This window comes from Colletotrichum higginsianum, chromosome 1 (assembly GCF_001672515.1).
Source record: "Colletotrichum higginsianum IMI 349063 chromosome 1, whole genome shotgun sequence".
Taxonomy (NCBI): Eukaryota; Fungi; Ascomycota; class Sordariomycetes; order Glomerellales; family Glomerellaceae; genus Colletotrichum; species Colletotrichum higginsianum.
Genome location: NC_030954.1, coordinates 300,369 through 325,579, shown reverse-complemented (window position 1 = coordinate 325,579; position 25,211 = coordinate 300,369). Strand labels below are relative to the sequence as shown.

The 25,211-nt window shown below is 54.4% G+C and overlaps 10 protein-coding genes across 10 annotated transcripts; 5 read left to right on the top strand and 5 right to left on the bottom strand.

Annotated features, from left to right (window-relative positions):
* Positions 1 to 603: 603 nt before the first annotated feature.
* CH63R_00104 (uncharacterized protein) lies at positions 604 to 1,067 on the bottom strand (the record flags this gene model as incomplete). Its single annotated transcript, XM_018295079.1, has 2 exons — positions 604 to 764; positions 845 to 1,067. The coding sequence occupies 2 exons, from the start codon at positions 1,065 to 1,067 to the stop codon at positions 604 to 606; spliced, it is 384 nt and encodes a 127-aa protein (XP_018163441.1).
* A 1,005-nt stretch (positions 1,068 to 2,072) lies between these two features.
* CH63R_00103 (Duf967 domain protein) lies at positions 2,073 to 2,752 on the bottom strand (the record flags this gene model as incomplete). Its single annotated transcript, XM_018295078.1, has 2 exons — positions 2,073 to 2,552; positions 2,636 to 2,752. The coding sequence occupies 2 exons, from the start codon at positions 2,750 to 2,752 to the stop codon at positions 2,073 to 2,075; spliced, it is 597 nt and encodes a 198-aa protein (XP_018163440.1).
* Positions 2,753 to 4,542: 1,790 nt separating this feature from the next.
* On the top strand, positions 4,543 to 4,797 carry CH63R_00102 (uncharacterized protein; the record flags this gene model as incomplete). Its single annotated transcript, XM_018295077.1, has 1 exon — positions 4,543 to 4,797. One exon carries the CDS (start codon positions 4,543 to 4,545, stop codon positions 4,795 to 4,797), a length of 255 nt encoding a protein of 84 aa, XP_018163439.1.
* A 3,124-nt stretch (positions 4,798 to 7,921) lies between these two features.
* CH63R_00101 (uncharacterized protein) lies at positions 7,922 to 9,472 on the top strand (the record flags this gene model as incomplete). The annotated part of the gene is made up of 1 exon (XM_018295076.1): positions 7,922 to 9,472. One exon carries the CDS (start codon positions 7,922 to 7,924, stop codon positions 9,470 to 9,472), a length of 1,551 nt encoding a protein of 516 aa, XP_018163438.1.
* A 2,083-nt stretch (positions 9,473 to 11,555) lies between these two features.
* CH63R_00100 (Ankyrin repeat protein) lies at positions 11,556 to 13,733 on the top strand (the record flags this gene model as incomplete). The annotated part of the gene is made up of 2 exons (XM_018295075.1): positions 11,556 to 11,962; positions 12,026 to 13,733. The coding sequence occupies 2 exons, from the start codon at positions 11,556 to 11,558 to the stop codon at positions 13,731 to 13,733; spliced, it is 2,115 nt and encodes a 704-aa protein (XP_018163437.1).
* Positions 13,734 to 14,664: 931 nt separating this feature from the next.
* On the bottom strand, positions 14,665 to 15,651 carry CH63R_00099 (Oxidoreductase; the record flags this gene model as incomplete). Its single annotated transcript, XM_018295074.1, has 2 exons — positions 14,665 to 15,534; positions 15,616 to 15,651. 2 exons carry the CDS (start codon positions 15,649 to 15,651, stop codon positions 14,665 to 14,667), a joined length of 906 nt encoding a protein of 301 aa, XP_018163436.1.
* A 1,702-nt stretch (positions 15,652 to 17,353) lies between these two features.
* CH63R_00098 (N-alkane-inducible cytochrome P450) lies at positions 17,354 to 19,050 on the top strand (the record flags this gene model as incomplete). The annotated part of the gene is made up of 3 exons (XM_018295073.1): positions 17,354 to 17,914; positions 17,994 to 18,549; positions 18,629 to 19,050. The coding sequence occupies 3 exons, from the start codon at positions 17,354 to 17,356 to the stop codon at positions 19,048 to 19,050; spliced, it is 1,539 nt and encodes a 512-aa protein (XP_018163435.1).
* Positions 19,051 to 20,655: 1,605 nt separating this feature from the next.
* CH63R_00097 (Asparagine synthase) lies at positions 20,656 to 23,045 on the top strand (the record flags this gene model as incomplete). The annotated part of the gene is made up of 4 exons (XM_018295072.1): positions 20,656 to 20,842; positions 20,900 to 21,468; positions 21,533 to 21,791; positions 21,904 to 23,045. 4 exons carry the CDS (start codon positions 20,656 to 20,658, stop codon positions 23,043 to 23,045), a joined length of 2,157 nt encoding a protein of 718 aa, XP_018163434.1.
* Positions 23,046 to 23,669: 624 nt separating this feature from the next.
* On the bottom strand, positions 23,670 to 24,339 carry CH63R_00096 (uncharacterized protein; the record flags this gene model as incomplete). Its single annotated transcript, XM_018295071.1, has 4 exons — positions 23,670 to 23,981; positions 24,051 to 24,071; positions 24,162 to 24,179; positions 24,232 to 24,339. The coding sequence occupies 4 exons, from the start codon at positions 24,337 to 24,339 to the stop codon at positions 23,670 to 23,672; spliced, it is 459 nt and encodes a 152-aa protein (XP_018163433.1).
* A 212-nt stretch (positions 24,340 to 24,551) lies between these two features.
* On the bottom strand, positions 24,552 to 24,908 carry CH63R_00095 (uncharacterized protein; the record flags this gene model as incomplete). The annotated part of the gene is made up of 1 exon (XM_018295070.1): positions 24,552 to 24,908. The coding sequence occupies one exon, from the start codon at positions 24,906 to 24,908 to the stop codon at positions 24,552 to 24,554; it is 357 nt and encodes a 118-aa protein (XP_018163432.1).
* Between the last annotated feature and the right edge of the window lie 303 nt (positions 24,909 to 25,211).

Here is a 25,211-nt window from a genome sequence, read left to right as displayed (position 1 = left end):
GTCATCGTAAGCCCTTGATCAGAAGCTGCGTAGAGACCAACCTTACGGACAGTCGTCTGCATGCAACGCTGCCGGTTAATCCATGGGGAGGTTGGTGCCGTCCTGCACCTTGCTGCAAAGCACACTTCAAAACCCCCACTGGTCGCACTTATCTCCATTTCGCAGCTGTTTTCATCCCGTACTACATGCTGTGACCCATTTCGGCGATCAATCTCGCCTATTCCAATAAGCCTATTGACTTGGGGCCGGCGGATAACTCCCGGTGTCTCATTCGTGCAGGCGGCGAATGTGAAGGTAAAAGAAAACCAGGTTGGTTCCCCACACTAACCTCTGCTGGTGTTGTTATCTTTCCTTATAATGCAGCCCAGAGACAGGCTTAGGGTGCTATCTTGTTGTAAAGTATAAAATCGCTGTTATGTTTCTGTCTATCTAAGAACCTCTCCCTCGTAGCTAAACAGATCGAGGCCTAGATAGTGGTAGACTTTTCTACAAAATACCTAAGCAACATACTTTATGTTTTTCAAGTCCCTTACAAAGAAAATCTTTCTAGATAACAAGCTTTCCTTTAAATCAGGCTGCCATATCCAAACAATCCTAGCATGTTTACAAATAATTAGGCACGTGCATAGATGCAGCGGCTCCGAATTCTTGGCAGTACGCCTCGAACTCATCGCCTCCTAAATGACCGGCATCACTCGTACAGATTGCAACTTCATATCGTTCTTCAACCGCGCAGTCTGGGCAAGACTCCCACTTGTTGATTCCTGCTAAAAATCAGCCTCTGTAAGGAAAGCTATCCGTAATCTGCGTTTGAGATCATCAAGGCATGTCGAACAAGCCGTACCTGGGTCACGTGCTTTGTAAGCTGCACAAGCAGACTTCGTGGCGTCGTTGTGCTTGGCAACAGGATCAGGGCCGGCTACGTAGTTGATGCACATGAGCTCTTTATGCAGATCGGCCATGGCACTAACAAGGGGCATTAGTCTGTAGCTCAGCTTAGGAGGAGTAATAGAAACCAACAATGGAGCCGAAGTCAAGAAGGCGACGAGGACTGCTGAGAATTGCATCTTGAGGTAAGGATGGAAGTTGTTGAGTGAAGGTTGATGAAGACTGTAGTGAGTTTGATTTGTGTAAAGACTGTAAAGATTGAGAGATTGTGATGGGAGGTGAAGAAGAAGAAAAGCGACGGACCTTCGCCACTTTTATATTTCTTCATGTCGTCTCAATAATCTTCTCTCTACTATTAGCTGCATCTCTTGGCTCTTGAGTGCATCTTCGTCGTTCTCGTTTTAGAACAACAACTGAACCGCCACAGGCAATTCAGAATCTACGTGAGACGCGTCACGTATTCCACCGAAGCACTGGGGCACTAGCAAGGAGAAGCATCTAGTGTGTCTTCATCTTAATTAGAGCGTCTCTGCTTCTAGAGCTGAGACACGCAGGTTTCCTAGTTGACTGGTTTCAGTACTACTCATATTTTACAACGTACTGCTGCTTAGGGGGCCAAGAGTGTCCAAGCGTCGACAATAAGAAAACGAAAACGAAAGAGAGCCGCGTTAGAAAAAAGCTCGTCTGTAGATTATAATCTGGCGTATTAGCACAGCCTATAACACTTCGTTCCCGTTTTCGTTTCCATTATTGTCTCCACTCTCTTTTTGTTCTAGTATTTTGTTTAACCTATATTATTTCGAAAACAACACATGCGTGACGAATGATTTTCGGCGAAGCGTATGCATTACATAGATGGGCTATGTCGCAAGAGATATGGTATATAAGATCACTATTGACAATGCATTCAGGTTTTGGGCTGTTCATTGAATGAGCCAAATATCAACTGACCATGAGTAACAGTTCAAGGCTTCAACGGCACCAGTGAACGACACAAGTCGAAATAGAAGCATAGAATTCGGACCGTCCAAATTTTTTTTTAAAAAAAATAAGGACTATTTTCTGCGTAATGTCGCTTCACTCAGTTGTGTGTCGGGCAAAAAGGCATGAGAGGCCGTCATCATTCGTTCCATTATCGTTATCGGCCCGGCTGCCCTACCCCCGGGTCCCTTTTCCAGGCGCAATCATTCCCAGTTGTTCTTGATGACGTCCATGATCACGCCGTGGTCCTGGTCCTGCTTCAGGCCGCTCACGACAACAACAGCAACCACGCCCTCGACTCCGGGGACGCGGATGGGGACGCCGCCGCCGTGGATGGCGTACTCGCCGGCCTGCTCGGCGCTCATGCCCCACTTCGAGGCGAAGAGCTGCTCGTCGCCGCCGAGCTTGTTGTGGAGCAGCCAGGTGCTGCACCCCCACCGCAGCACGGCGTTGCGCTTGCGCTGCACCCACGTCTCGTTGTCGGGGAGCGTGCCGGGGCCGACGGCGGTCTGGAAGAGGACCTGCTGGCTGTTGGCGAGGGCGATGGAGATGAGCGTGGGCTTGCCCTCGACGAGGGCGAAGGGGAGGAGGCGCGCGTGCAGGAGGTGGCCGAGCTCGAAGGCGTCTTCGTACGTGAAGGACGAGAGGGTGAATGAGTCGCCGTCCTCCTTGAGGGCCTCGACCTGGTGGGGTTGTCAGAGAGAACAACACTGAGTGGCAATTTTTTTTGGGAGGGTCGTTCTGCGCCCCATCAAGAGCAACTCACGTCGCGAGTCGGAGACGGGATGGCGGAGGGAGCGGCGCTGGGGTTGCGGACGGCCTTGAGGGACTTTTCCAAGCCGAAGCCGGCGGGGAAACGGCGGGTCCAGACTTTCTGCGTCATGTCGAGCTAAGGGATATGGTCGTCTTGGACTGTCGATACACGCGGGTACCAGTTGAACGGTGGTGAGTGAGAGTGGTGGTGGTGTGTTGTGTAGTTTTTTTGGCGCTTCTTTACTTTCCTTTCCTGTCCCTCTTCCCCTTCTTCTTTCCCTTCATCTTTTCTGGCGACAGCGGCGACGGCGTTCTTTAAATTCTTTAGCAACCGGGCAAAGGCCCGCCTCGTCCGGCGGTTCTGATTGATTACCTGCTTTGCCCCGAATTGTGGTCACTCGGAGCCCACTTGGTGTTCTCGGCGACTGTTAGAATTACCTGATCCGGATAGGGGTAGTTGCAATGACCAATCGGACAGCTTCTCCGGAAATACTTCGGGACATGTTTCCTGATTTGCAGTTCTTCTCCCGGCTGATCACGTGGCTGGTGGCAGCGATGCTGTGGGCATAACACTTGTGCGCCGTATTTTTTACCGTATGTATCCCCATATTGCGTACCTATGCGACCTTAAGAGGGACCGGCCCCCTTGGCTACGTACCTTAAATTTTAGTGGCTGGGCGCACGTGGTTTTTGTGATCCTCTACGTGGGGGAGGAAGCACTTGTGTGTCAGGGACAACATAGGAGTCAAAACAGTGCACTTTTTTCCTACTCTTCCTGGTGATAACTGGCGTGTTCACATTGTGACTGTACCGCCACATTCCCTCAGGGAGAAGGACTTTATAGTGCTGGAAGCAAGATCACTGAGCGGAAGCAACGCAGAAAGTTGCACCGGTAGGTTGTGGCTTACTACTCATCAGTGGAAGCACACCTCAGAGGAACGTACTTGTGAATCTACATCTGTAAATTAGCCATAATCTTCCATTTCCCCCCCTATGTAGGGTAATAGCGGCTATTCCATCCACTGTCCACTCAGTGATAGCACACGGGCCGAAGAATCTGCCTGCTGCTACCGTAGCTTGAGAGACAGGCGAGAGAGGCATGCGTTTTGTCGATCCCAACCTGAATGGATCTCTCACCGACCAAGAAAGAGGCAATCGAGAACCGCTAGAAACAATTCCCGACGGGATGGATAGATAGAGAACTGTCAGACCCATTTCCCGACGGGATAGAGCTGATCGGTTGTTGTAAACCCCATAAATGATATCTGTATTCTGACTCGAGTCTAGACGGAGCCAATTACAAGGGAGACCAACTTGTCAAAGAGGAAGGCCCTCAGTATACCTACGCGAGAAATCACTACAAGGTGGGTAATAATCCATAGAGAGTGGCCAATGGTAGAACAAGGACAACCTAATTTTCAGGCAATAGACTGGTCACTGGGGGTGGCCAGGGTAAATAGAACATTGTACCCATTATCACCGCAACAGTTTGTAGATGTTCTAGTCACACATATCTATAGCGAGTTACACACGTACACGGCAGACCAATACAATAAGCCGATAAAATACATGTCACTATTTAACACGACTGTCAATTAACGTCAAACGAGAATGAACACGAGATCTACGATTACAAGTCATGAGAAGGTATCAACCGAGATAAGACAAAAACAACGGTAGTACGATGCCGACTACAAGGGAGGGTTGGAATGTTATAAGAAGAGAGGAAATTCCGAGTAGTTTTTTAATCCTCAGCACAACATCACAGTCTCTTGGAACTGCAGTCTTCCCATAATCACAATATTCACGATACAAGAAAAGAACACAAAAAAACACCGACGCCTCACAACCCCTTTTACCATCACCATTACCATTACCATCACCGCCACAATCGGAAATCATCAATCACCAATCGCAAAGATGCAATTCTACATCCCAGCCGCCGTCGCGCTCATGGTTGCCGGCGTCATGGCCGCTCCAGGTTCTGCCCCCGCCACCCTCGAGGCGAGAAGAACCTGTGTCGGGGGCGCCATCGTGTGCTCTTACAACAATGGTGGACGCTGCATTGTCCCCTGCATTTTCAAGTGCAGATGCCCTCCCGACTGGGACGGTGGACACAACAGCGCCAGCGGCTGCGGCATCATGTCCAGTCGTACGGGTCAGTGCTTCCCGTAGACGGAAACACGGCTCTTTGGAGAGTGCCTAGCCAGCAGGGCTGCCGGCTGGGGCATCATTAGCAATGGGCGGGTTAAGGGGGGTGTGTGACTTGGAGGGTTACGTTCCGGAGATGTTGGGAGAGAAAATTGGTGTGAGGACGTGTAGAACATGAGTAAAGATGGACTCTAGGGGTATGTAAATAGCCTACATCACTTGATAATAGAAGCTTGATACACCTCAACACAACACTGATGCTTGATTTCCAGGTTCTAGCGAATCGAAAAGACATTCTCGTCTGTAATAGCTCAAGTCCTCTTCAATTTCTTTTCGTTCAACTACAGCCACCCAAAAGTGCCTTCAACACACCATCACTATCCTCCACCCTTCAACCATCAACTTTTCCAGCTTGTATCTAAATAATCTCCTTTTGTCTATTTACTTTATTCTAAGTGTAATAGGCCGGTAAACTGCACATGAAATCAACAAGGCGTTAAACGTTATCGTCAGATACAAGAGCCTGAGGAAGGCGGTCTAGGTACACAGGGTTTCAAGGATAAATCTCCCTGTTGGCTGCACTTTTAATGTCTTACCTTACTTCCCTTTAAAACTCGAATAGCAAAAGAGCATTAGTGAACCTAACTGTCTCAGCTCATGGCAATCTCGCACCACTTGGATGCCAGCGAGCGTTTGCAACCTCTGATTACTGTGGTGGCAGGCAAAAGTTTTAGCTCCCTTGTTATGTAGATTGTAGAGGTGCAGCTACACTTAGCTCGGCAATAGTACATCTAGCTATCTGAGGCACGTAGACGCGTACGTACGTGTCTACAAGGGCCAGGCTCGTTGGCCTAACCTACACCTTGGCAGAAACTTAAAACTTACTACAGGTCAGGTACGGATACACACTATAACGGATGGCTGATTAATTTTCTTCTTGGCTTCGTTGTGTCCGAAGGCTGTTTAAGTAGTGGCTTGCTGTAAAGCATGAGTGATTTGCTCCTCATCTTAGATGACACAAGCTACTGAGTTCTTTTGGAAACCTGCAGTGACTAAGTCGCAATTAAGTTCACCATGACAAACTTCCGTCCGAGGCTCGAACTGGATCATCCCAGTAGAGGACGGAGGTAAAGACCGGATGAAGGATTAGAGTTTGGTGGTTTACGTATGTCGACTTGAACTCAACTCAAGGATTGACCGAGTTGGAGTTGCTCTGTAGTGTTGCTAAGCTGAAGTGCCCGTTCGGCCGGCCAGTCGCAAAACAGACTGTCACCCGGCATCTTGGGCAGTGTTCCGATCCCGCAGACCACGCAACTCGACAACGAGTCCATCTCGGACAACGGCCGGTTGGCCCAATGGCAAGGCGTCTGACTACGATCAAGTATGGTATCAGGAGATTCTGGGTTCGACCCCCAGGCTGGTCAAGTTGTTATTTTTGCTCCGGAGATGGACGGTCCGTGGCACAAACCCCCCCCCAAAAAAAAACCAGCGCCCAGTAGGCGTGATACTTAGGGCACAGCTTTTCCTCCTAGGAGATTCCGAGCAAGACTCCACACAACTGGCAGTTGTGCGTGGTGTGGGTCGGGGCACGGTTCGTTGGTTGTTTGCTGGGCAAAATGCATGGGTTCGTCGGGTTTACCGTCGATGGCATGAGTTGACGGGAGGGACAGAGGGTACTCGGAGTTGTTCGTGTGTGGTGAGTGGTTGAGCTGTTTGGGTTTTACCGGAGTCGGGATCGGACGCGCCCCGGGCGAGAAGAAGCTTGACGCGTATTGAGCGTCAGAATGCCCATCGGTCCAGCTTTCGCGCGTACCTTACGGCATTGGAGCCTCATGATCTCGTCCACTCGCCTCATCTCAACAACGAATTGAAAGCGAGAACGAGGCGGCAGATTCCGTCATGTTCAACATCTGGGGAATGACGGCCCAGAGTCAGGGGGGATGCTCGTGTCCCGTCGGCAACACGGCTCCGCGGTCGGCAACATGCGGTCGCCGGTGACGCCGGTGACGCCGTGGGATCCCTACCGGCAGTCTCGGCTTGTGGGAGAGTCTCTCCTGGCTGCCTGCCCACAACTTCAGGGGGGGGGGGCTTTGGAGGTTTCTGGGATCGCACACTGGATGAGCCTTGAGCATGGCCAACGTGACGCCCAGACTCCCCGAGGCCTTTTCACAAACGGTTATGAACAAGGCACGACGGGCACACCCATTTACCCTATCATCTAAGCAAGACGATCAGCAACCAACGCATAAAGTAAAATCAAACTTTAATAACCGGCAAGTGGAACCGCTCAAGAGGTCTCTGGTCCCCCCTTGGCGGCACCCAATCTCCTCGCGAGACCTGACTCGTATCTCGACAGGGGGTGAAGGTTTCAACCGGGACTCGGGTCTCATGTTGGCCCCCCTCCCCACACAATCTCACAATCTCGAGTCTGCCCTCCCCTTCCCCCTTGGCTGGGTCTCCGAGAGGACCACATAAGGAAGTGATCACGACAGATGTCAAGCGATGCTGCCACTGCTGCGGACAAGCGGCTACTGACTGGGTCAAGGAGCCCAGGAACAGCCCCCCCCCTAATCCCGCAGTGGCCGGGTTTCCAGGCCCTGCCCCCCCCCCCCCCCTTTGGGCCCCGAACGCCTTTTGAGGGGGTACCTGTCAGTGTAGCCTGTACGATGTACGAGAGGGGAGAGACCGAGAGGGGAGAGAGGCCGAGAGGGAGGGAACGAACTGGATGGGGCCCAAGGATGTTTATCAATACCAAGTGAACCGTGCCGTCTCGCTCTCTCCCAGGCTCCATCCAGCACGGGTGAAGGCCCGGCAGGAAACTTGGATCCTTTCTCCAGCAGTCTGGTGCCCCCCGTCCTTCTCCTCCACAACCTGTCAACCGCCCTAAAACTCTTTCCTCGTCCCAAGACCGACGACCGTCTCTTGAAACCGCAAAATCCCGCCCTGGCCAGACGCTTCGAACGTGTTCGTGAGATCTTCAAAGTGGAAGAAAAGAAGAAGAAGAAGATTAAAAAAAAAAGAACCCCCAAACGAAACAGAGGAGAGCCAATGTTGGAAAGGGGACTGGTCAAGGCGTCCCGATAGGAGAAACCAAACACAGAAGACTCTCTTCCCCGACGACGCCCGTCGTGCGTCGAACCGCCCAAAAATGGCGCCGAGGCATCGGCATCGAACCATCCCGACCTCCTCCCTCGTCATCTCATACCTCGTGTCCCAATCCCAGGCGGCCTTCGTCAACGACTTCTCCGCGTACCCGGTCAATGCGAGATCATGTATGAACACGGCGGCGGCGGCGTCCGGCTGCGCCGGCAACACGGTGACGGAGATGAACACATGCCTCTGCGGCAACGGCGGCAACTTCGTCATGGCGACTGCCAAGTGCGTCGAGAAGGAGGCCAAGGACGAGCTCGACGACGTATACGAGATGCTCCTGACGTCCTGCACGGATTCCAAGACGCCGCTGGCCGTGTCGCAGGCCCAGTTCCTCGACCCCGAAGAAGAAGACGACGACGACAAGGCGTCTTCGACGTCCTCCATCAACGGCGTCAGCAGCATCAGCAACAGCGCCGGCGGCAGCAGCTCGACAACATTCGCCACGTCCATCACAACGCCGCCGAACGTGGCGACCTCGGCACGGGCACAAGCGTCCATCACGTCCACGTCCATGACGACCTACGAGAGCGTGGCGCCGGGCGGGGTGACGATCACAGTCACGAGGGGGATCGAGGTGGTCCCCACGGGGACGGTCAGCAGTGGGCAGCAGGGTAGCAGCGGCGACACGTCCACCTCCGGCGACGACGACGGGCCCGGCCGCGGGGTGCTGGCGGCAGGAATCGCCGGAGGGTTCGCCGTTGTCATTGGGGCCCTCGCGTTCCTCTGCTACCGTCGCCGGAAGCAACGCAAGGAGCGAAAGGGCCAGGTCGGGGCCGGCGGCAAGTTTGCGTCGTTATCCAGCGCGACGAGCCTCACGACGATGACGGCCTCGCCGCCACAGGGCCAGACGGCGACGACGGCATATCACGGTGCGAACGACCTCCGACCCAACACGGCAAACTCGATGCAGATGGCCGTGGGCACCGCTGCATGGGGTCGTCAACAGCAACAGCAACAGCAGCAGCAGCAACATCAACAACAACACTACCAACATGGACCACAAAGTCCCCAACACTGGCAGCAAAACAACTCACCGAATCAGTACGGCCAGCCTGCAGGAGCTTGGCCATCGCCGGTAACCAACACGGACGGCACCAACGGATCATGGGGGGTCTCGCCCGTCTCGCAATATCCCACCCACGCGTCGAGAGGACACGAATCGCCCCCGGCGCAGAACGCGACCTGGAACGCGCACGCGGTGCCCGCGGGCGGCGTCCCCGCGCCTCACCCTTCACACCACCCGTCGAACCACACATACGCCCCCGTCTTCGAACTACCCGGAGACGAGACCCAGGCCGTCGAGGCCGACTCGACGCCCATCGGCCACGCGCAGCCGATCCGTCCGCCCTCGCGGTCGATACAGTCGACGCCGGCGCACATGTCGGCTCACCCAGCACCAGCACAACCGGCAGCGGCACACCACGGAATGCCGCACAGGCAGATTGACGACGCGCTGCAAATATCACAGGTGGAGCTACCGCCGCCACGGTACTCGGGACCCTCGTCAGGGTCGGAATGGGCCAGCGAGGACAAGAAGTTCGGCTGAGCGAGGGGCGCGAGAACGAATCCAGTCAGTCGGGGGCGCCCCCCCTCCTCCTCTTTGGCGAGATAGCTCTTCAGCATCATGATTATCTTTTTCTTAAATCTTGTAATACTACCTACCTACCCGCCCATGTAGACAACCAGGGCATCACTGCCGACATGATGCAGATGCACAAGTCTTTTCATATATCTATCTATCTAAGTATATATATATATATATATACCACACGAATATTGACTCAATACCATACCTTCCATTTTGTTGAAGTGGAACCAGGACGGCCTGAAGTCCTAGGAGATGAGAGGCATTCGTCCGTTGATTAATAGTTACTAGTTGGCTGACCGCACGCAGGGCAAGCAGATGCCCGCCGCCAGACACTTCTCGCGGTCGCCCTGAATAGCCAATGCCGTCATGACGATGACTTGTATCTTGCGGACGACGTCTATTGGGTCCTTGCGGATCATCGTAGAGGAGGATTGTGTCGCCCAACTTGTCCCAGCCAGGGAACGAACACCCAACTTTCCTTCACATTAAAATGCTGCCATATCTTGCCCTAGATAAACAATCCTTCATTCAGGTAGGTGATGTAATCGCCAATGTGGTTCAAGAGGGGCGTCGTAGAAACAAAGTAGATGCGTTTGCTCAGCTCTTAGAGTACACAATGCATCATTCAACCACCTTCCTTCTCGCCCAAGTGACATTCATCAACACCAATAATTCACTTCTGGCGCCGCAGGTGATCCTGAAGACTGTTTGTTCTTGAGGCCCTAATCGCCAATAACGGCGTCGGCTTTTGCGCAATCGACCAGCTCCTCGATTTCATCATCCTCAAAGTAGTCGCTGGGGGCGAGGTAGATAGAGACCGTCGCTCTTGGGCATTTTGACCAGTGTACCCATCGGGCATGGCAGGGCGAGCAGTTGGGATGAAATTAAAAAGAGCTGGCTTCCCTTCCTTTCCCTGTTTTATTAATCAAGTTGGACTCATTGACGTGACGCGTCAAAAAAACGATGAAACAAAAACAAATGTCCCTAGCAAGGCTCGAACTTGCGACCTTTGGATGTCCCGACTTGAAGCCAGGTCATATTGATGAGTAATATGAGACCAACGCTCTACCGACTGAGCCATAGAGACTGTTCATTGGTTTCTCTTCCAAGGAATCAGATTAACAATGCAATGGAGACGACTCACTTCCGCTCCCATTTCATCAGATTCTTGCACTTCATCTACCGGCGCCATCTTCGGGGGTTGTTTTTAGCGTTCGTTCCAACATTGCATCTGCTGAAGAAAACATCACGAGTTATAGCAGCATCACCAGGCTCTAATTTAGTGAAAGCGGCCTGTCGCATGGTGTAGACCGTAAAAACAACCTCTCCATTACCACACAGGTTGACGCGTCACACAACCTTTTGTTCTATTCAACCTTTGGACGACAACTGAGCAGATGCGATGCAGGGGGAACAGGCATCCTATCCGGACGCTGGCTCTGTGGCTCGACCGAGGACTGTCACCGAAATGACTTGATCCAAGAGTTTGACCCCGATTCCAGCCCTACGAAACCCGTTCGCTTCGTCATTTGCGTGTCTGATAGCCCGCTCTTGATCCAATAGAAAGCCCAGAGACATTCATCCGCCCCTGACTAGACTAGCAGATCGGCCTGTTTCTGTCGACCAGAAGAGGCCTCTTGGGAGTCTTGTCAGCCTTACCCAGCCACAATAATATGCGGGTGTCGTCTTCCGAACGCGCGTCTTGACGCTAGCCACCGACTCCAGAGCCCAAGGCGGGCTTTGAGTCGGCTCACTACTTCCTACGGCTGAACTGCGAGACTGAGGCGCAGGTTTTGCCTGCTTACCATGCGGGCGGTGCCTCCCATCCGGATCTTGGCGTCTGCCATTCTTATCATCATCCCACCGCGCGCGACCGAACACACCAGCGGGGTCAGGTATCCTTGCTCTCTTCTCATTTAACCATAAATCATTGTCAACCATTGGGGTTTGCTGCTGTTGAGGGCATTTGCATGAGCGCGGGGCCCGCCGAGAAACTTGAGGAACCATTACATCCAAAATATCCTGATCGCTTGTTGTGACAATGGTGGGCTTCTCCTCCGCCGCGATAACGTCGACCTGTGACGACATCTCCCACCGAGCCGTCTCGACATCGGCCGAGCTCGACGGCCTGCTCAAGGCCATTGACCACGGGAGCACCGCGGCCCAGCACCTGATCTCATTCTCCGCAAAGCTCGACCAGTTCAGAGACACCACGGAACGGCTCCGGACGTGCCTCGACGGCGCGTCAGCCATCTCGCCGGGCCTGCGGAATGCCCTTACCATTTCCCTCCAGCCATGCGCGGACGCGGCGGCGGTCGTGGACAAGCAGATCCGTAGGCTCGACCCGGGAAACGTGACGGGCCTCAACGCCGATGTGATCCTGCAACATGAGAGCTATCACATGGCGAACACCCGCCTATTCGCACAGTTCGTCCAAGTAATCCAGATGTGAGTCTGTGAAGACCCCAGTTCATACCACGCATCGCATAATCAGTGGCTGAACTTGCATAGGCCCACGGTTGCCCAGCAGGACTCCAAGCTCTCAGCGCCCGACGGGCACCGGCTACTGGAAACGGCCGTGGAAACATCTCAGATCGTCCTCACGCGCAGCGACATCCTTCAAGTCACGGAAGAGTCCAGCAACTTGGCCATCAGGAGTGCGGCAAACGCAGGAGGGGCCCAGGACATGGCGGACACGGTGGACACTGCGGATGTACCCCCGCCGGACTATCCCACGGGCAAAAGTGGCAAGGGGAAAAGCAAGGCCACCGGCCAGTTCTTCTCGTCCATCTCCAGCTCCTTCAAGGCAATGACGGCCGGTTTGCGGGCCAAGCCAGAGCCCATGGTCATCGCCATGTGTCAAGCTGCAAAGAGCGGTGACGTGGGACATCTCAAGGGCTTCGTCTCGCAAGGGGTCAACATCAACGGCCAGAACGAGGAAGGGTACACGCCTCTCATCTGCGCCATCCGCGCCAACCAAATCCAGGCCGTCGAGTTTCTCCTCAATTCGGGGGCCGACCGATCAGCAAAAGACTCGTTCAGCGGGAAGAAGAAGCCGCCGCTGTTCCACGCCGCCGAGTGCGGCCTCGTGCCGGTTGCCGAGCTGCTCATCAACGAAGGCGCGGACATCAAGGAGCGCTCGTGGTCGGGCCAGCCCTTCTTCATCGAGGTTGCCAACAGCGACCGGCTGGACATCATCAAGCTCTTCCTGGTACGGGGGTGCGACCCCAACACCGCGGCCATCAGCGGGCGCACCATCTTCATCCACGCCGTCCAGGCCGGGAGCCTTCCGCACATGAAGCTCCTGCAGGAGTTCGGCGCCGACGTGAACGCCCGCGACATCACCGGCCAGCCAACGCTGCACATGGCCCTGGGCCAGAACCGCATGGACATGATCTCCTTTCTCCTGGAGCACGGCGCGGACCCCAACGCCATGGATCTGACCGGCAGCACCATGATCGTCTCGGCGTTGCACAGGAAGAAGTACGACCTCGTCAAGCTGCTCCTCACCCGGGGCGCCGACCCGAACGTCACGGGCATCATGGGCAAAGGCGTCCTGTGGACGATGCTGCAGAACAAGGACATGGAGGAAGGCATCAAGGTCGACCTCGTCCGCGCGCTCCTGCAGCGGGGGGCCAACCCCAACGAGGTCGACAACTGGGGGGAGTCCATCATGAGCCTGGTCATCACGCTCGGCAACACCGAGCTCCTCCGGACGTTCCTCACGCACGGCGGCAACCCGAACAAGAAGATCAAGGACGACACGTTCCTCCTTTACGCCATCGGCCAGGGGCGGCACGAGGACGCGAAGCTGCTCCTGACGCACGGCGCGGACGCCAACGCGGCCGACGGCAAGGGCAGGACGCCGCTCGGCGAGGCTATCCAGTCCAACAGCCACGCCCTGGTGCTCACGCTGCTCACATTCGGCGCGGACGTCAACAAGATGGCGAGCATCCGGCCGCTGACGATGGCGCGGCTGCTGCAGAACCCGGAACTCACCCAGTTGCTGATAGAACGGGGAGCCCAGGCTCCCGAGCCGCCGAAGCAGGAGGTCATGCCGTCTTCACCATCGAGTCATGGCCGTCAGGACACTAGCTCCAGACGTCACAGTCGTCCAGGACGTGAGGGGGCAGAGATGCCGCCGCCGTACACGGAAGCCAGCGTTCCCGAGGTAGCGGCGGCGGTGGGATCTCCAGGGAGCGGGCGAAAGCTGGTCTAGGCCGATTCATCCGGACCGCGAGTGACATTCTCGGAGCGGTTCTGCACGTTTACTTCACTCTCAAGGGCGTTCAAGGTGTTTCTGTATACATGGGAGGGGTCCAGAATTTACAAGAGTTCCCGTAATGAAGAGTCCATGGATTTGGATCGGGGGTTTAACACAGTAATACATACATCAACCCCGATTTCATTACAGGGAGATTCTTCTGGTTTTTTTCTAAGAGCAATGGATGATAGAAACATGCCGGTAATGAATGCTGTAGTTGAGCTCTTCGCAACCTGATAGTTGCATACACTCTGTTTTGGTCATTCGTCAGTCATTCACCCGGCATTGTACCGTTGACTTTTACTTTTAGACGACTTACCGAAACATATAGCACAGTTGATGGGAGGACCCCACGATGGAAAGCCCATCATGTTCAAACGTGAAGATCCATGATGGTTTTCATGAATTGTCTCGTTGTATATCCACAGAGATGGCTGGCCGGCCCTTCGCCATTTCACTGCTAAACGTAACCAGTTTGAAAGAAGAAACGATGTAAATTGCAGGGTCCTGGAGAATCCTATCGAGAAAAAAAATATATATCCATCTATTGCCAGGTGGCGGGGCGTGTCGGTGAAGGAAGCGGACGGGCACGATTCATGCAGAGCGATTAATGAACCTTGCTCTTGGCGCATGTGAGCAGTTGACGAGACGATGTGACATTGACGTCTCCAAGAGACTGTTCTAGATTGCAAGTAGGATATGTGTCCTGACAGCAAAGTCCCGGAGACGACTAGTTTACTTGCGTCGTAACATATCGCCGAGGTGGTTGCCACAAACATGTATGTCAACAGGGGGAAGAGAAGGATGTATATTAAGACTAGTCAGACTAGTTGAAGTTGAAAACTCAGCACCTTCTGCCTTTGGACTCGGCCTAACCAGGTTCAAATCATCCTTTGATGGCGGTGCGGATTATCTTCTCCAGCCCCTCCCTACCTATGGACTCGATGCCAAGCAGCTTGTTGTCGGTCTCGGGGAAGTACCCGGCCTCGGTGCCTATGAAGGCGCGGTTGATGAACATCTCGACCACCTCCTCGCTGTGGTCGCCCGCGTTCCACCTCTCGTGCGCGATCCTCTCGAGGTCCTCCGTCCTGGAGTGCGTCATCTCCCACTCACCGCTCGGGTCGACGGCCTTGGCGATCTCGACAATCTCGTTCTGCGTCGTCTCCACGCTGCTGATCTTCACGGGGCGGTTCGCCGTCTCGTCGAGGTGCGTGAGGATGCCGATGACGGCCTGCCCGATGTGAGGCATCGTGGTGGCGTTGAACTTGACGTCCCCGCCGTCCTTGATGTGCGCCTTCTTGCCCCTGACGTCGACCAGGAAGTCCAGCGCGTACCCAGGCGCCAGGAAGGAGACGTTCATGATAATGGTGTACGAAAAGGAAGGCCTCTCGGCCACCTTCTCGTCGAGGTACTTCCGAATGGCGATCTTGGGCTGGTAGATGGGGATGCTGGCGAGCTTGGGGTTCTTGGTGTCGTTCCCGTACTCGGAAGGGATCATCCGCCGCACGCCGGCGTTGAAGGCGGCGTCGACCACGTTCTTCTGGATATGAATCGCGTCGAACGCCAAGGCGGACACGAGGGCGTCTTGCCCCCGAAGAGCGTCTTCCAGGCTGGGGACTGACTCGTAGTCGACCTTCTTCACTGCGACGCCGGCGGGGAACTCGTGGCGAGACCCTTTGCGGGTGAGGACGGTAAGCTGGAAGCGACCCGACTGCAGCAGGACCTGGAGCAACACCTTGCCCAAGAAGCCGTTTGCCTGGAAGAGATGCTCTGGTCAGTCTCAGGCTCTCGTGCCCCAATCCCGCCGCCGCCATGGAGTGGGAATAGGATGACTTACGCCCGCAAGTGCAACGGTTTTAATCGGGGCTGACATGACGAGTACCGGGCCAAGGACGACACAAGACGGCAGCTAAAAGAGAGGTAGAGTGGTTAGGGGTATTGGGGGGGGGCTGTGGAAGATGGCGTCTTGAGAGGATGAGGACCTGAAAGTACGGGGATATGGATGCAATACCCAAGCGCAGCAACCATATTTAACATCGGTGAAGCAGCAACCCCTTCAGGGACGCAATCTTCGACTTGTTCTACAAATATTGATACATATTGATATTGCCATGCCTGACTTGTCATCTCGATATGCATCCATCCTCCGTCCCGGGATCAGGGCGCACAGCCCGTAACCAGCCAGCCCACAGTTTAGACTCTGCCGGGATTGCCTGTCCTGTCAGCTGTCCAGCTGCAGGTACTACACAGATTTGCGTGTTTGGAAATCTCGCAATGCCAATACCTGCTGTGGCAGAAAAGTCAGCGTAAACTCTCGGGGCAGTCGTCACCTTGGGCCGCGGATCCCAGGTAGATCAGGGGAGGGAGGTACCTGGCGATGAGTGGCATTCAAGATGGATCCGTGTTGCAGCCAGCACATCAGGATACCACCGCAAGGGAGCCAGGGATTGTGTGGCAACTCACAGGCCACTTGCGAAGCTATAAGCCTGATCGTACCGAAGGTTGGTCTGTGATGTTACATGGTGCATATACGATTGGCTCAGACTCTGAGGATTGGCAAAGAGTTTTGCTCACGTCTACATTGTTTACCCCTGTTCAGCTTCACTGACGCCGTGGGAAACTTTGCGGCGCCGACATACTCTTCACCCTGGGAGAGCCACCGCAACCTGTTTTCGATGGCAGATTCTCGGCGGCGCCTGAGTGGGCTACGTCCAGGTGGTTTGGAGGTTGATGGAAAGGTTTTTTAAGTTGAGGATTTTCATTTTCATTTTTAGATTTTCAGATACTTTAGAATAACATCTTCAAGGCAGCTAGTGGCGACGATAAAACATTCGCCATGTTCGTCGTTGTGTTAAACTATTCGCGATTGATAGTCCATATGACAGTCAGGTTGGATCCGTGGGTGTGGACGAGATGAGACGGTCATCGAGCTTCGGGGGTTGAAGTGCCCTTGGCACAAACTCTGCTCCAAGAGGTTTAGTCAACGAATCTTCGTACGAATACGCCACGCAAGCATTTTCACCAAGTCGACCCATGAAAGCATGTTTCAGCTGCCATCCCAGCTCGCTCCCCATCAACCCGGCTGGTAGGAATTCGGGACGGGGTCCGACGGTGATGGGACAAGGTTCCTGACAAGCCCGGGTTCGGCTTCGGGATCGGCTGAACGCTTGCTTGACCTCTTGTGGATCCCAACCGACGGGCTGATCATCGGCGAAATCAACCCTTTCTTTCCCACCAAACTTAAGCAACATTCATGGCCTGATCAACCAAAGGTGGTTTAGCAGGAATAGCCGCTGGGATGCAAGAAGACATGGGGGAGGGGGGGCGCAAATATCTACATGCAATCCACCTTGGTGGGTACAATGATATAGGATCGTATACAAGGACGAGGAGGTGAGAAGACGATGTGTTTGCAACTATAAAGTACCCCGGATCCTCAGGCGCCGGGGGTTCATCATTATGAATTCCTAGTTGAGAGGGCTAAACGAACAGCTTCCGAGTAAAGAAGAAAAAGAAAAAGAAGAAGAAGAAGAAGAAGTTGAACGCATCGAATTCAACTTCGAACGCCGGAAGCTATGATCGTCCCTATCCTGACGCTTTTTGCGTCTCTAGCAACCGTTGTATATTCTCTATACATCATCATCTCCACGCACATCCTCCGCCACCGCATGAAGAGAGAGTACGGCACCCTGCCTCCCAAGAAGCTGCCTCAAAAGGACCCCATATTCGGCACCGATGTCGTCCTTCAGAACTTGGCCGCCGCCAAGAAGTTCGGCTTCCTTGCCCTGCTGAAGAAGCGCCACGCGGAGCAGGGCCAGACCTTCACCACGAACACCTACCTGAGGACCACGATCAACACCTGCGACCCCAAGCTGATTCAGACTGTGCTCTCCAACCAGTTTGAGGACTTTGGCATGGGCCCTCTGAGGAGGAAGAGTGCGTCGCCTCTCCTCGGCAGAGGTATCTTCACCACCGACAACGAGATCTGGGCCCATCAGCGAGCCTTGATCCGACCTAGCTTTATCCGGGCCCAAGTGACGGACTTTAGCATCTTCGAAACCCACGTGGACCAGCTCATCCAGCTCATTGCCCGTGAGAACTACACGGTTGACTTGCAGCAACTGTTTTTCCGCATGGTTAGTTGCTTTCTTGGTTGGAAATCTGCCTTGAGACAACCGAGTGAGTTTCTGATGATATTGTTATATCTCTTCTTAGGTACTGGACTCAAACAGCGAATATCTCTTCGGGGAGTCGGTTGGCTTGATGTCGGATCACGCCTCCGATTCCGCGCACACCTTCCATCACGCGCTGGATTACGCCCAACAGGGGACCATCCTCCGACTCCGCCTCGGCAACCTGATGTTCGCCCACCGCGACGCCAAGTTCAGGGATGCTTGCGACGTCGTCCACGCGTACGCCGACAAGTTCGTCAAGCAGGCGCTCGAGTTCCGCGCGCGCGAGAAGCTGAACGCGACGGAGAAGCATCAGCAGCAGCAGCAGCAGGACGAGTACGCGCGTACAAAGTACGTCTTCCTCAACGAGCTGGCCAAGGATACCGACAACCCCATCATGCTGCGCGACCAGATCGTCAACATGCTGCTGGCGGCAAGGGACACGACCGCGGGCCTCCTCGCCTTCACCTTCTACATGCTGGCCCGCAAGCCCGAGGTGTGGAAGAAGCTCAGGGCCGACGTGCTCGAGCACTACACCGAGCCCCTGACCTACGACGCCGTCATGCAAATGACATACCTCCGCTACGTGCTGCAGGAAAGTAAGTTTTGTGTGTTTCTAAACAATTCTCACCAAATCTAGCCATTTGCTCGCTCCGTCTTGCTAACGACACGGATAAGCGCTTCGCCTGTTCCCTCCCATCGCCACCAACAGCCGCATGGCCAACAAAGACTGCGTCGTCCCGGTGGGCGGCGGCCCCGATGGCCGCTCGCCCATGTTCGTCGCCAAGAACAACGTCGTGACCTACAGCACCTTTGTCATGCACCGCCGCCCGGAGCTCTTTGGGCCCGACGCGGAGGAGTTCATCCCCGAGCGCTGGGAGACCCTGAGACCGGGCTGGGAGTATCTGCCCTTCAACGGCGGGCCTCGCGTCTGCCCGGGACAGAAGTTTGCCCTGACCGAGTCGTCGTACACCGTTGCAAGATTGCTCCACGCCTTTTCGAGTATTGAGAGTCTGGACTCGTCTGACTGGCGCGAGCAACTCACCTTGTCCTTGACCCTGAACAACGGGGTCAAGGTGCGGCTTCATCCGGAGGCTTAGGGAGCCCGAGTGGCCATGGAGATGCTGATGAAAAGGTGGGGGGTCTTCTCATGGGATTTGTTTGTTCCGCCGACATCTCCCATTACATAGTACATAGCACAAGACATATCATGAAACTACAAGTTGTCCAACGCCAAGAGGTATGGCCAGTTGACGGGGGGCACGCTCATGACCGCAAGCTCTCTACATCTCCTGTACATAGTGACATGGCATCCAGTGAAGATGGGACGTGTCATCTTTGAAATGGAAATCCTTGGTACTCATGCCGACGAAAAATTTACCACGGTTACTGGAATCGGTTATTAGGCAAGTTCCACAATAGGTCTATACGAGGGGCGATGCAGTTAATCAATGTCAATGCCACATATCCCTTATGCAGCAAAAAGCTGTCTGCAGATCATTAAACCTAGTTACTCGATGGTCAGTGTATGGAGCATCTATACAGGGCGGCTAGTGATAGTCTAGAAGGTGTCAGAAGAAGACCAGGGCGGGTCTGCGACCCTATAGAAGTATGGGAGCAGCAGGGGTTAACTCAGACTCAGGAACAGTCCAACCGCATTGGTCTTGTCAACATTCACCGCCATCATCGATCGGTCGGGCCTTCTGAAGCAGAGCGCCTGTCCATCATCTAGATGACACGACAGAGCCTGGCGGCCTCGAGCAATGGTTTCTTGGGCTGCTTGGCTCTCCACTTACACACATCGTCTCATCCACTTGCTGCCAGTCCTCTGACCGGTGGTGGTTGTTTGATGCCTAGCTAGTGTCTCAACTCAACTAGAGCACACGCATCGTGGGGTCGCGTACTGTTCGGAGACTGATTGCCAAAGACGGTCGTCTCTTGCAGATGCCAAGACGCCAGGGGGAGCACGGCTTACCACGGCCACGGAGTCCGGTCCCTGCGAAGTCTAAATCCTCTGAAGTCACTCTGCGAGGGAATTCAACCTTTTCACCAGCTGGATCGAGTCAGTTGACCCAAACAGATGCTGCGGCAAGACTCGTTAACCCCCCGGTATCCCGCGGATGCTCGGTTGCCTCAACAGTGGACACTGAGCTGGAATAGAGTTTGGGCATCATTCTCAACTACTCATCCCAGCTAACCCAGAAAGCAGAAATCAAGTGTCCCCCTGTATCTCGTTCCACCAAAAGACTCGCTTGTACGTAAACCCATTGTCTTCCCGGGCTCGCCCCGGACCTCGCGAGTGCGGTATTTACATAAGGAAACAGGTGCCACCTTACAGCTGCAACTGTATTATGTGGACGGTTGGTTACATTCAACTCGCCAGAGGCATGGCCAGAGTCAAATTGCTCGGCTAGATGGAGGAATGCATTACAAATGTGACTAAGCGGCAAAAGTCTGTTCCAATTCGCCCCGACTTCGTCCTGCATGTAACATTCTTGGGGGGCTCAACGGATGGACTGTACTTTTGCACATGGACTCAACCGCCTCGAACTCTAACGCATGTGCCCGTGCCGAGGTGCCGTCCATCCCCAAAAGGACAGCTGATGATGTCAAAACCAGAGTAAATCGTAGCAGGTGCCCTTCCACCGGTGACTAGTTTCCCCCTTACTTGATTGTTCACATCAAGCTCTTTGCAGGACATCGCCATGTGTGGAATAACGGCGACGATCCAGCTACGACGGGAGAGGGGCTCTCACTCCGTCAACGGTCACGGGCAAGACAGTTTGCAGAAGCACGATACTCTACGCAAGCAGCTAGCGGAGAGCCTTGCAAGCATTGCTCACAGAGGCCCAGATGCCGAGGGTATTTGGATCAGTGAGGACGGGGGCATTGGTGAGCCGACTTGAACCGGAGGGAACGCTGATATCTCTCTGACATGTTCACCTCTAGCTCTCGGACATCGCCGTCTCGCCATCAACGATCTCACGCCGGATGGCGTGCAACCCATGCACAGCGACGACGGCAAGATTCACGCAGTAGTCAACGGTGAGATCTATGACCACGACGCCATTCGCAACCGCTGCATCCGGGATCACGGATACAAGTTCAAGGGCCACTGCGACAGTGAGGTCCTGGTTGCTCTCTATAAGATCCACGGGGCCCCCCAGTTCCTAGATCATCTCCGGGGCGAGTTCTCGTTTGTCATTTTCGATGAGACCGACGGGCGCGTCATCACGGCGCGCGATCGCTTCGGCATCAAGCCCATGTTCTGGACCATCACCGGCGAGCAAGGCAGCCCGGAGAGACGCTTGCTTCTGACCTCGGAGGTCAAAGGGTTTCTGCCGCTGGGCTGGGAGCCCGAGTGGAATGTGGAAGGCCTCGTCAGCGGCTCCTCTCTCTGTGCCGAAAACACGGTGTTTAAAGACGTGTGGAAACTGAACCCCGGCACGTGGATGGAGATCTCCCGAGACGGCGAAATCAAGCACCACCAATACTGGGACCCTCAGTACAAAGACAAGGTATGGAAACGGCGCAAGACGAGAAACTGCCACTTTTATTTTTATTATTATTAACACCAGCCAGCGCGAGGTGGAGACACGGACTGTGGACGAGATCGTTCGGGAAGTCAGAGAACGCATGGTGGAAGCTGTGAGACTTCGACTCCGCGCCGACGTGCCCGTGGGAATCTATCTATCCGGAGGCATTGATTCCTCGGTCGTTGCCGGCATCGTGACCAAGCTTGTCCGGGAGGAGGGCGTCATGCTGGGCAACCAGGACGCAACGAAGCGCATCTCGTGCTTCAGCATCCAGTTTCCCGAGGGCTCAGGGTTCAATGAAGCGGGTAGGTGTTTTCTGCACAAGGCCTTTGAACCTCTTCAACATAATCTCTCTCTCCGTCCCTACTTCTAATAGGAATTTTATGGTATGGAAGCAACTAACAATTGTACTTCAAGACATTGCCGAGCGCACAGCAAACTGGCTTGGTGTCCAGATTCTCAAGAAGGACATGAATGAAGAGGAGTTGGCCAAGAACTTTGCCGACTGCGTCTACCACAACGAGCAGCACCACTTCGACCTCAACTCGGTGGGCAAATTCTGCCTGTCCACGTTGCCTCGACAACACGGTGTCCCGGTCGTCCTCACAGGAGAGGGCGCCGACGAACACTTTGCAGGATATCCGTTCCTCCTGCCGGACTTCCTCCTCGAGCCGGACTATGCCTGGCCCGATTCTGCACTGGCGAAAAACAACAGCATGCGGGAGAGCATGCAGAAGGAGATGACGGACGACATCAAGAACATGTTCAAAACAGTAGGCATGTTCGACCACCACTGGGAAAAGACGCCGCCGTCGACTCCGCACCTCGAAATCGCCAACAACGCCCTCAAGTGGCAGCCGCACTGGGAGCTGTTCGCGCCATGGGTTCGGGAGACCTACGGCCAGACTGACATGAGAGAGATCGTTGCCAGGACCATGTCGCCAGAGGTCCTCGAGAATGTGCGGGAGAAGTGGCACGCGCTGCACTCCTCGCTGTACATCTACACTCGCGGGCCGCTGGCCAACATGATCCTGACCTGTCTGGGCGACCGCACCGAGATGGCGCACAGCATCGAGGCCCGGCCCCCCTTCTTGGACCACCACCTGGTGGAGTACATCAACAACCTGCCGCCCAGCCTCAAGATCGCGTACAACCAGGCGGAGGGCCAGACGGACGGGACGGGGTCGAGCATGTGGTGGAAGAACCTCAGCTCGGCCCGCCAAGCGCTGAGCGAGAAGTGGGTTCTCAAGGAAGCCGGCAGGCCCTTCATCACGCAGGAGCTCTACGAGAGGCGAAAGCACCCTTACTCGGCCCCCGTCAAGTGGCCCCGGGGAGGCCCTCTTCACCGAATGTTCACCGAGCTGCTGACCCAGGCGTCTGTGGCTAACTTGGGATTCATAGACTGGGGCGACGTCGAGGGCTGGCTGGAGAAGGGGTTCGGCGAAGACGCCGATCCTAATGCCTTCAGGAAGTTGGTGATAGTTGGATGTTGGGCCGTTTTGGGCGAGAGATTCAAGGTCAAGACGGCCGTCAAGGCGGAGGGGTCCGGGTTTGCATAGCATAGGGGACGATGTTTTGAGGAAGATCAAATTAGGTTCATGCGGAAGAGAGTGTGTATGGGTTGGGGCTCACGTGTAATCGTAAGCCTCCAATCCAAGCCAAGAAGAGTTGAAAATCAAATGCAGTTGTTTCACCAAGGGGCAATCCTTTTGAGTAGCGACTCTGTCTAATTTGCAGTGATCTCTAGACATGCCAAAAGCCGACACTCATCGTCGCATTGCGTTCCATATCACATACTATCACTCGATCGATGTGCCGGAGATCAAGCAAGATAGTTCACAATGCCAGCGAAGTTTTTGTTTTGTTTTTGGATGCAAATCCCTTTAAATGCTGATACGTACAGTATATAAGCTCAGAAGTATCTACATGTGATATGGTACAGGTGAAAAGTGAGTCGACTGGTGCTACTCAAACTCCGAAAGGTCGGAGCTGACAGGCCAGCATGGTAAGGAGTGTGGTGAATGATATAAAGTCCAAGCCGTGTCCCGCCCGAAACCATAGTCCCGCGAACACCAACTGACGATCAAAGTCGGCAAAGAATCCCGGCGAAAGGGCCCATCGCCAACAGTCGGAAGGGCCCCCGGTGGGCTCTCGGTTACTCGAGATCGAGGCCGGTGGCGGGCTTAGTAGCCCTTGTAGCCGCCCTTGTTGTCCTTGTCGTTGTTCTTCTTGTCGTCCTTGTTGTCGTTCTTCTTGTTGTCCTCGCACTTGCCCTTGCTGTTGCGCTTGCACTTCTTGTTCTTCTTGTCGTTGTCCGAGTCGGAGTCGGAGCAGTCGCCCTTGCTGTTGCGCTTGCACTTCTTGTTCTTGTTCTTCTTCTTGTGGTCGTTGTCCGAGTCCGAGTCCGAGTCGGTGCAGTTGCCCTTCTTGTTGGTGCGCTTGCACTTCTTCTTGCTGTTGCGCTGCTCGAGGGCGTTGACGGAGCCGGTGAAGGCCTGAGGAGGGAGAGAGGAATAGTTAGTTTGTTGGTGACGATGAAATTATTGCAGGAGATTGGAACTTACCGAGATACCCTCGCCACGGGTCTGTTGGTGAGGAATGTAAGTCAGCCATCAGTCTCCAAAAAGAATGCCTATCATTGATTGCCCCAAGGCAAGATCTGGCGTTTCACTCACGGCAAGGTCGGCAGAGCGCTGTGAAGAGTTAGCTGATGCAGTCGTTAAATTTGGAGTTGGAGTAGCTCACCTCGACGAGGTCGGCCTCAAGGGGCTCGGCGACGGGAGCAGCCAGGGCGGCGACGGCGAAGAAAGCCATGCCGAGGGTGGCAACCTGACCGAAAGTGGGGATATGCATTTTGATGGTTGGAAGAGGGGGGTTGAAAGATGGTTTTGAGATGGAAAAGTTTGAAAGAGTGTGGAATTGGAAGCGAGTGAAGTTGTTGGAGTGTGATTGTGGTATTGAGAGTGAGTGTGATGATGAGAGAAGGAAAAGTCGGTTGATGAAGGGAAGCAGGAGGAGTTATTTATACAACATCTTCCCGGTCTCCCCATCGATGCGAATCTCTCTCATCGACAATCAAACATCTCCAACTTTGCATCTAGGCTGGTCTCCTTGGGTGCCAAATCGCGTGGTGTGGCTTGAAGAGAGTCCAGCCCGAGCCCAGGCTCGCTCACGCGCTTCCATTGAGGCTCGAGAGTGAGCTCGGCCGTGGGACTACGATGCGGTATAAGCTGAGCGGCCGTGTCACCGAGACTATCTAGTGGAACCCGAGCTCTTGGTACGGCATCCAAGGCGCTAAAGAACAGCCGCGCCGTGGCCAAGAGCGAAGCCAGGCCATCCGATGATTCGGTAGCCGCTGATCTCTCGGAGACGCGGTGGTTGGGGCTAGAACCCATGCGCCAGTGAGAGATCGGGATCTTCATCTAGCAAAGTCGAGACGAACGAGATGGCCAGCCTAAGAATAACAAACGCCCGTAATACTCAAGGTTCTAGCCAAGCCATTGTGTTTCTTCCCCGGGTTGTCTATTTTTTCGAGGCTAATATCCAAGAGCCAACCGTTGGAGGTGGTTCGTTAGGAGAATCAAGAACCCCGGATGATAACACCCCAACAAGGGGTTCCTTCATAGGAGAAAATACCGCTAACGACTCACGTGCATGACAACCGTCATTCTCAGGGATACACAGATTGCAAGTATATGTTCATTTAACCTTTCACCTCGAGGTCC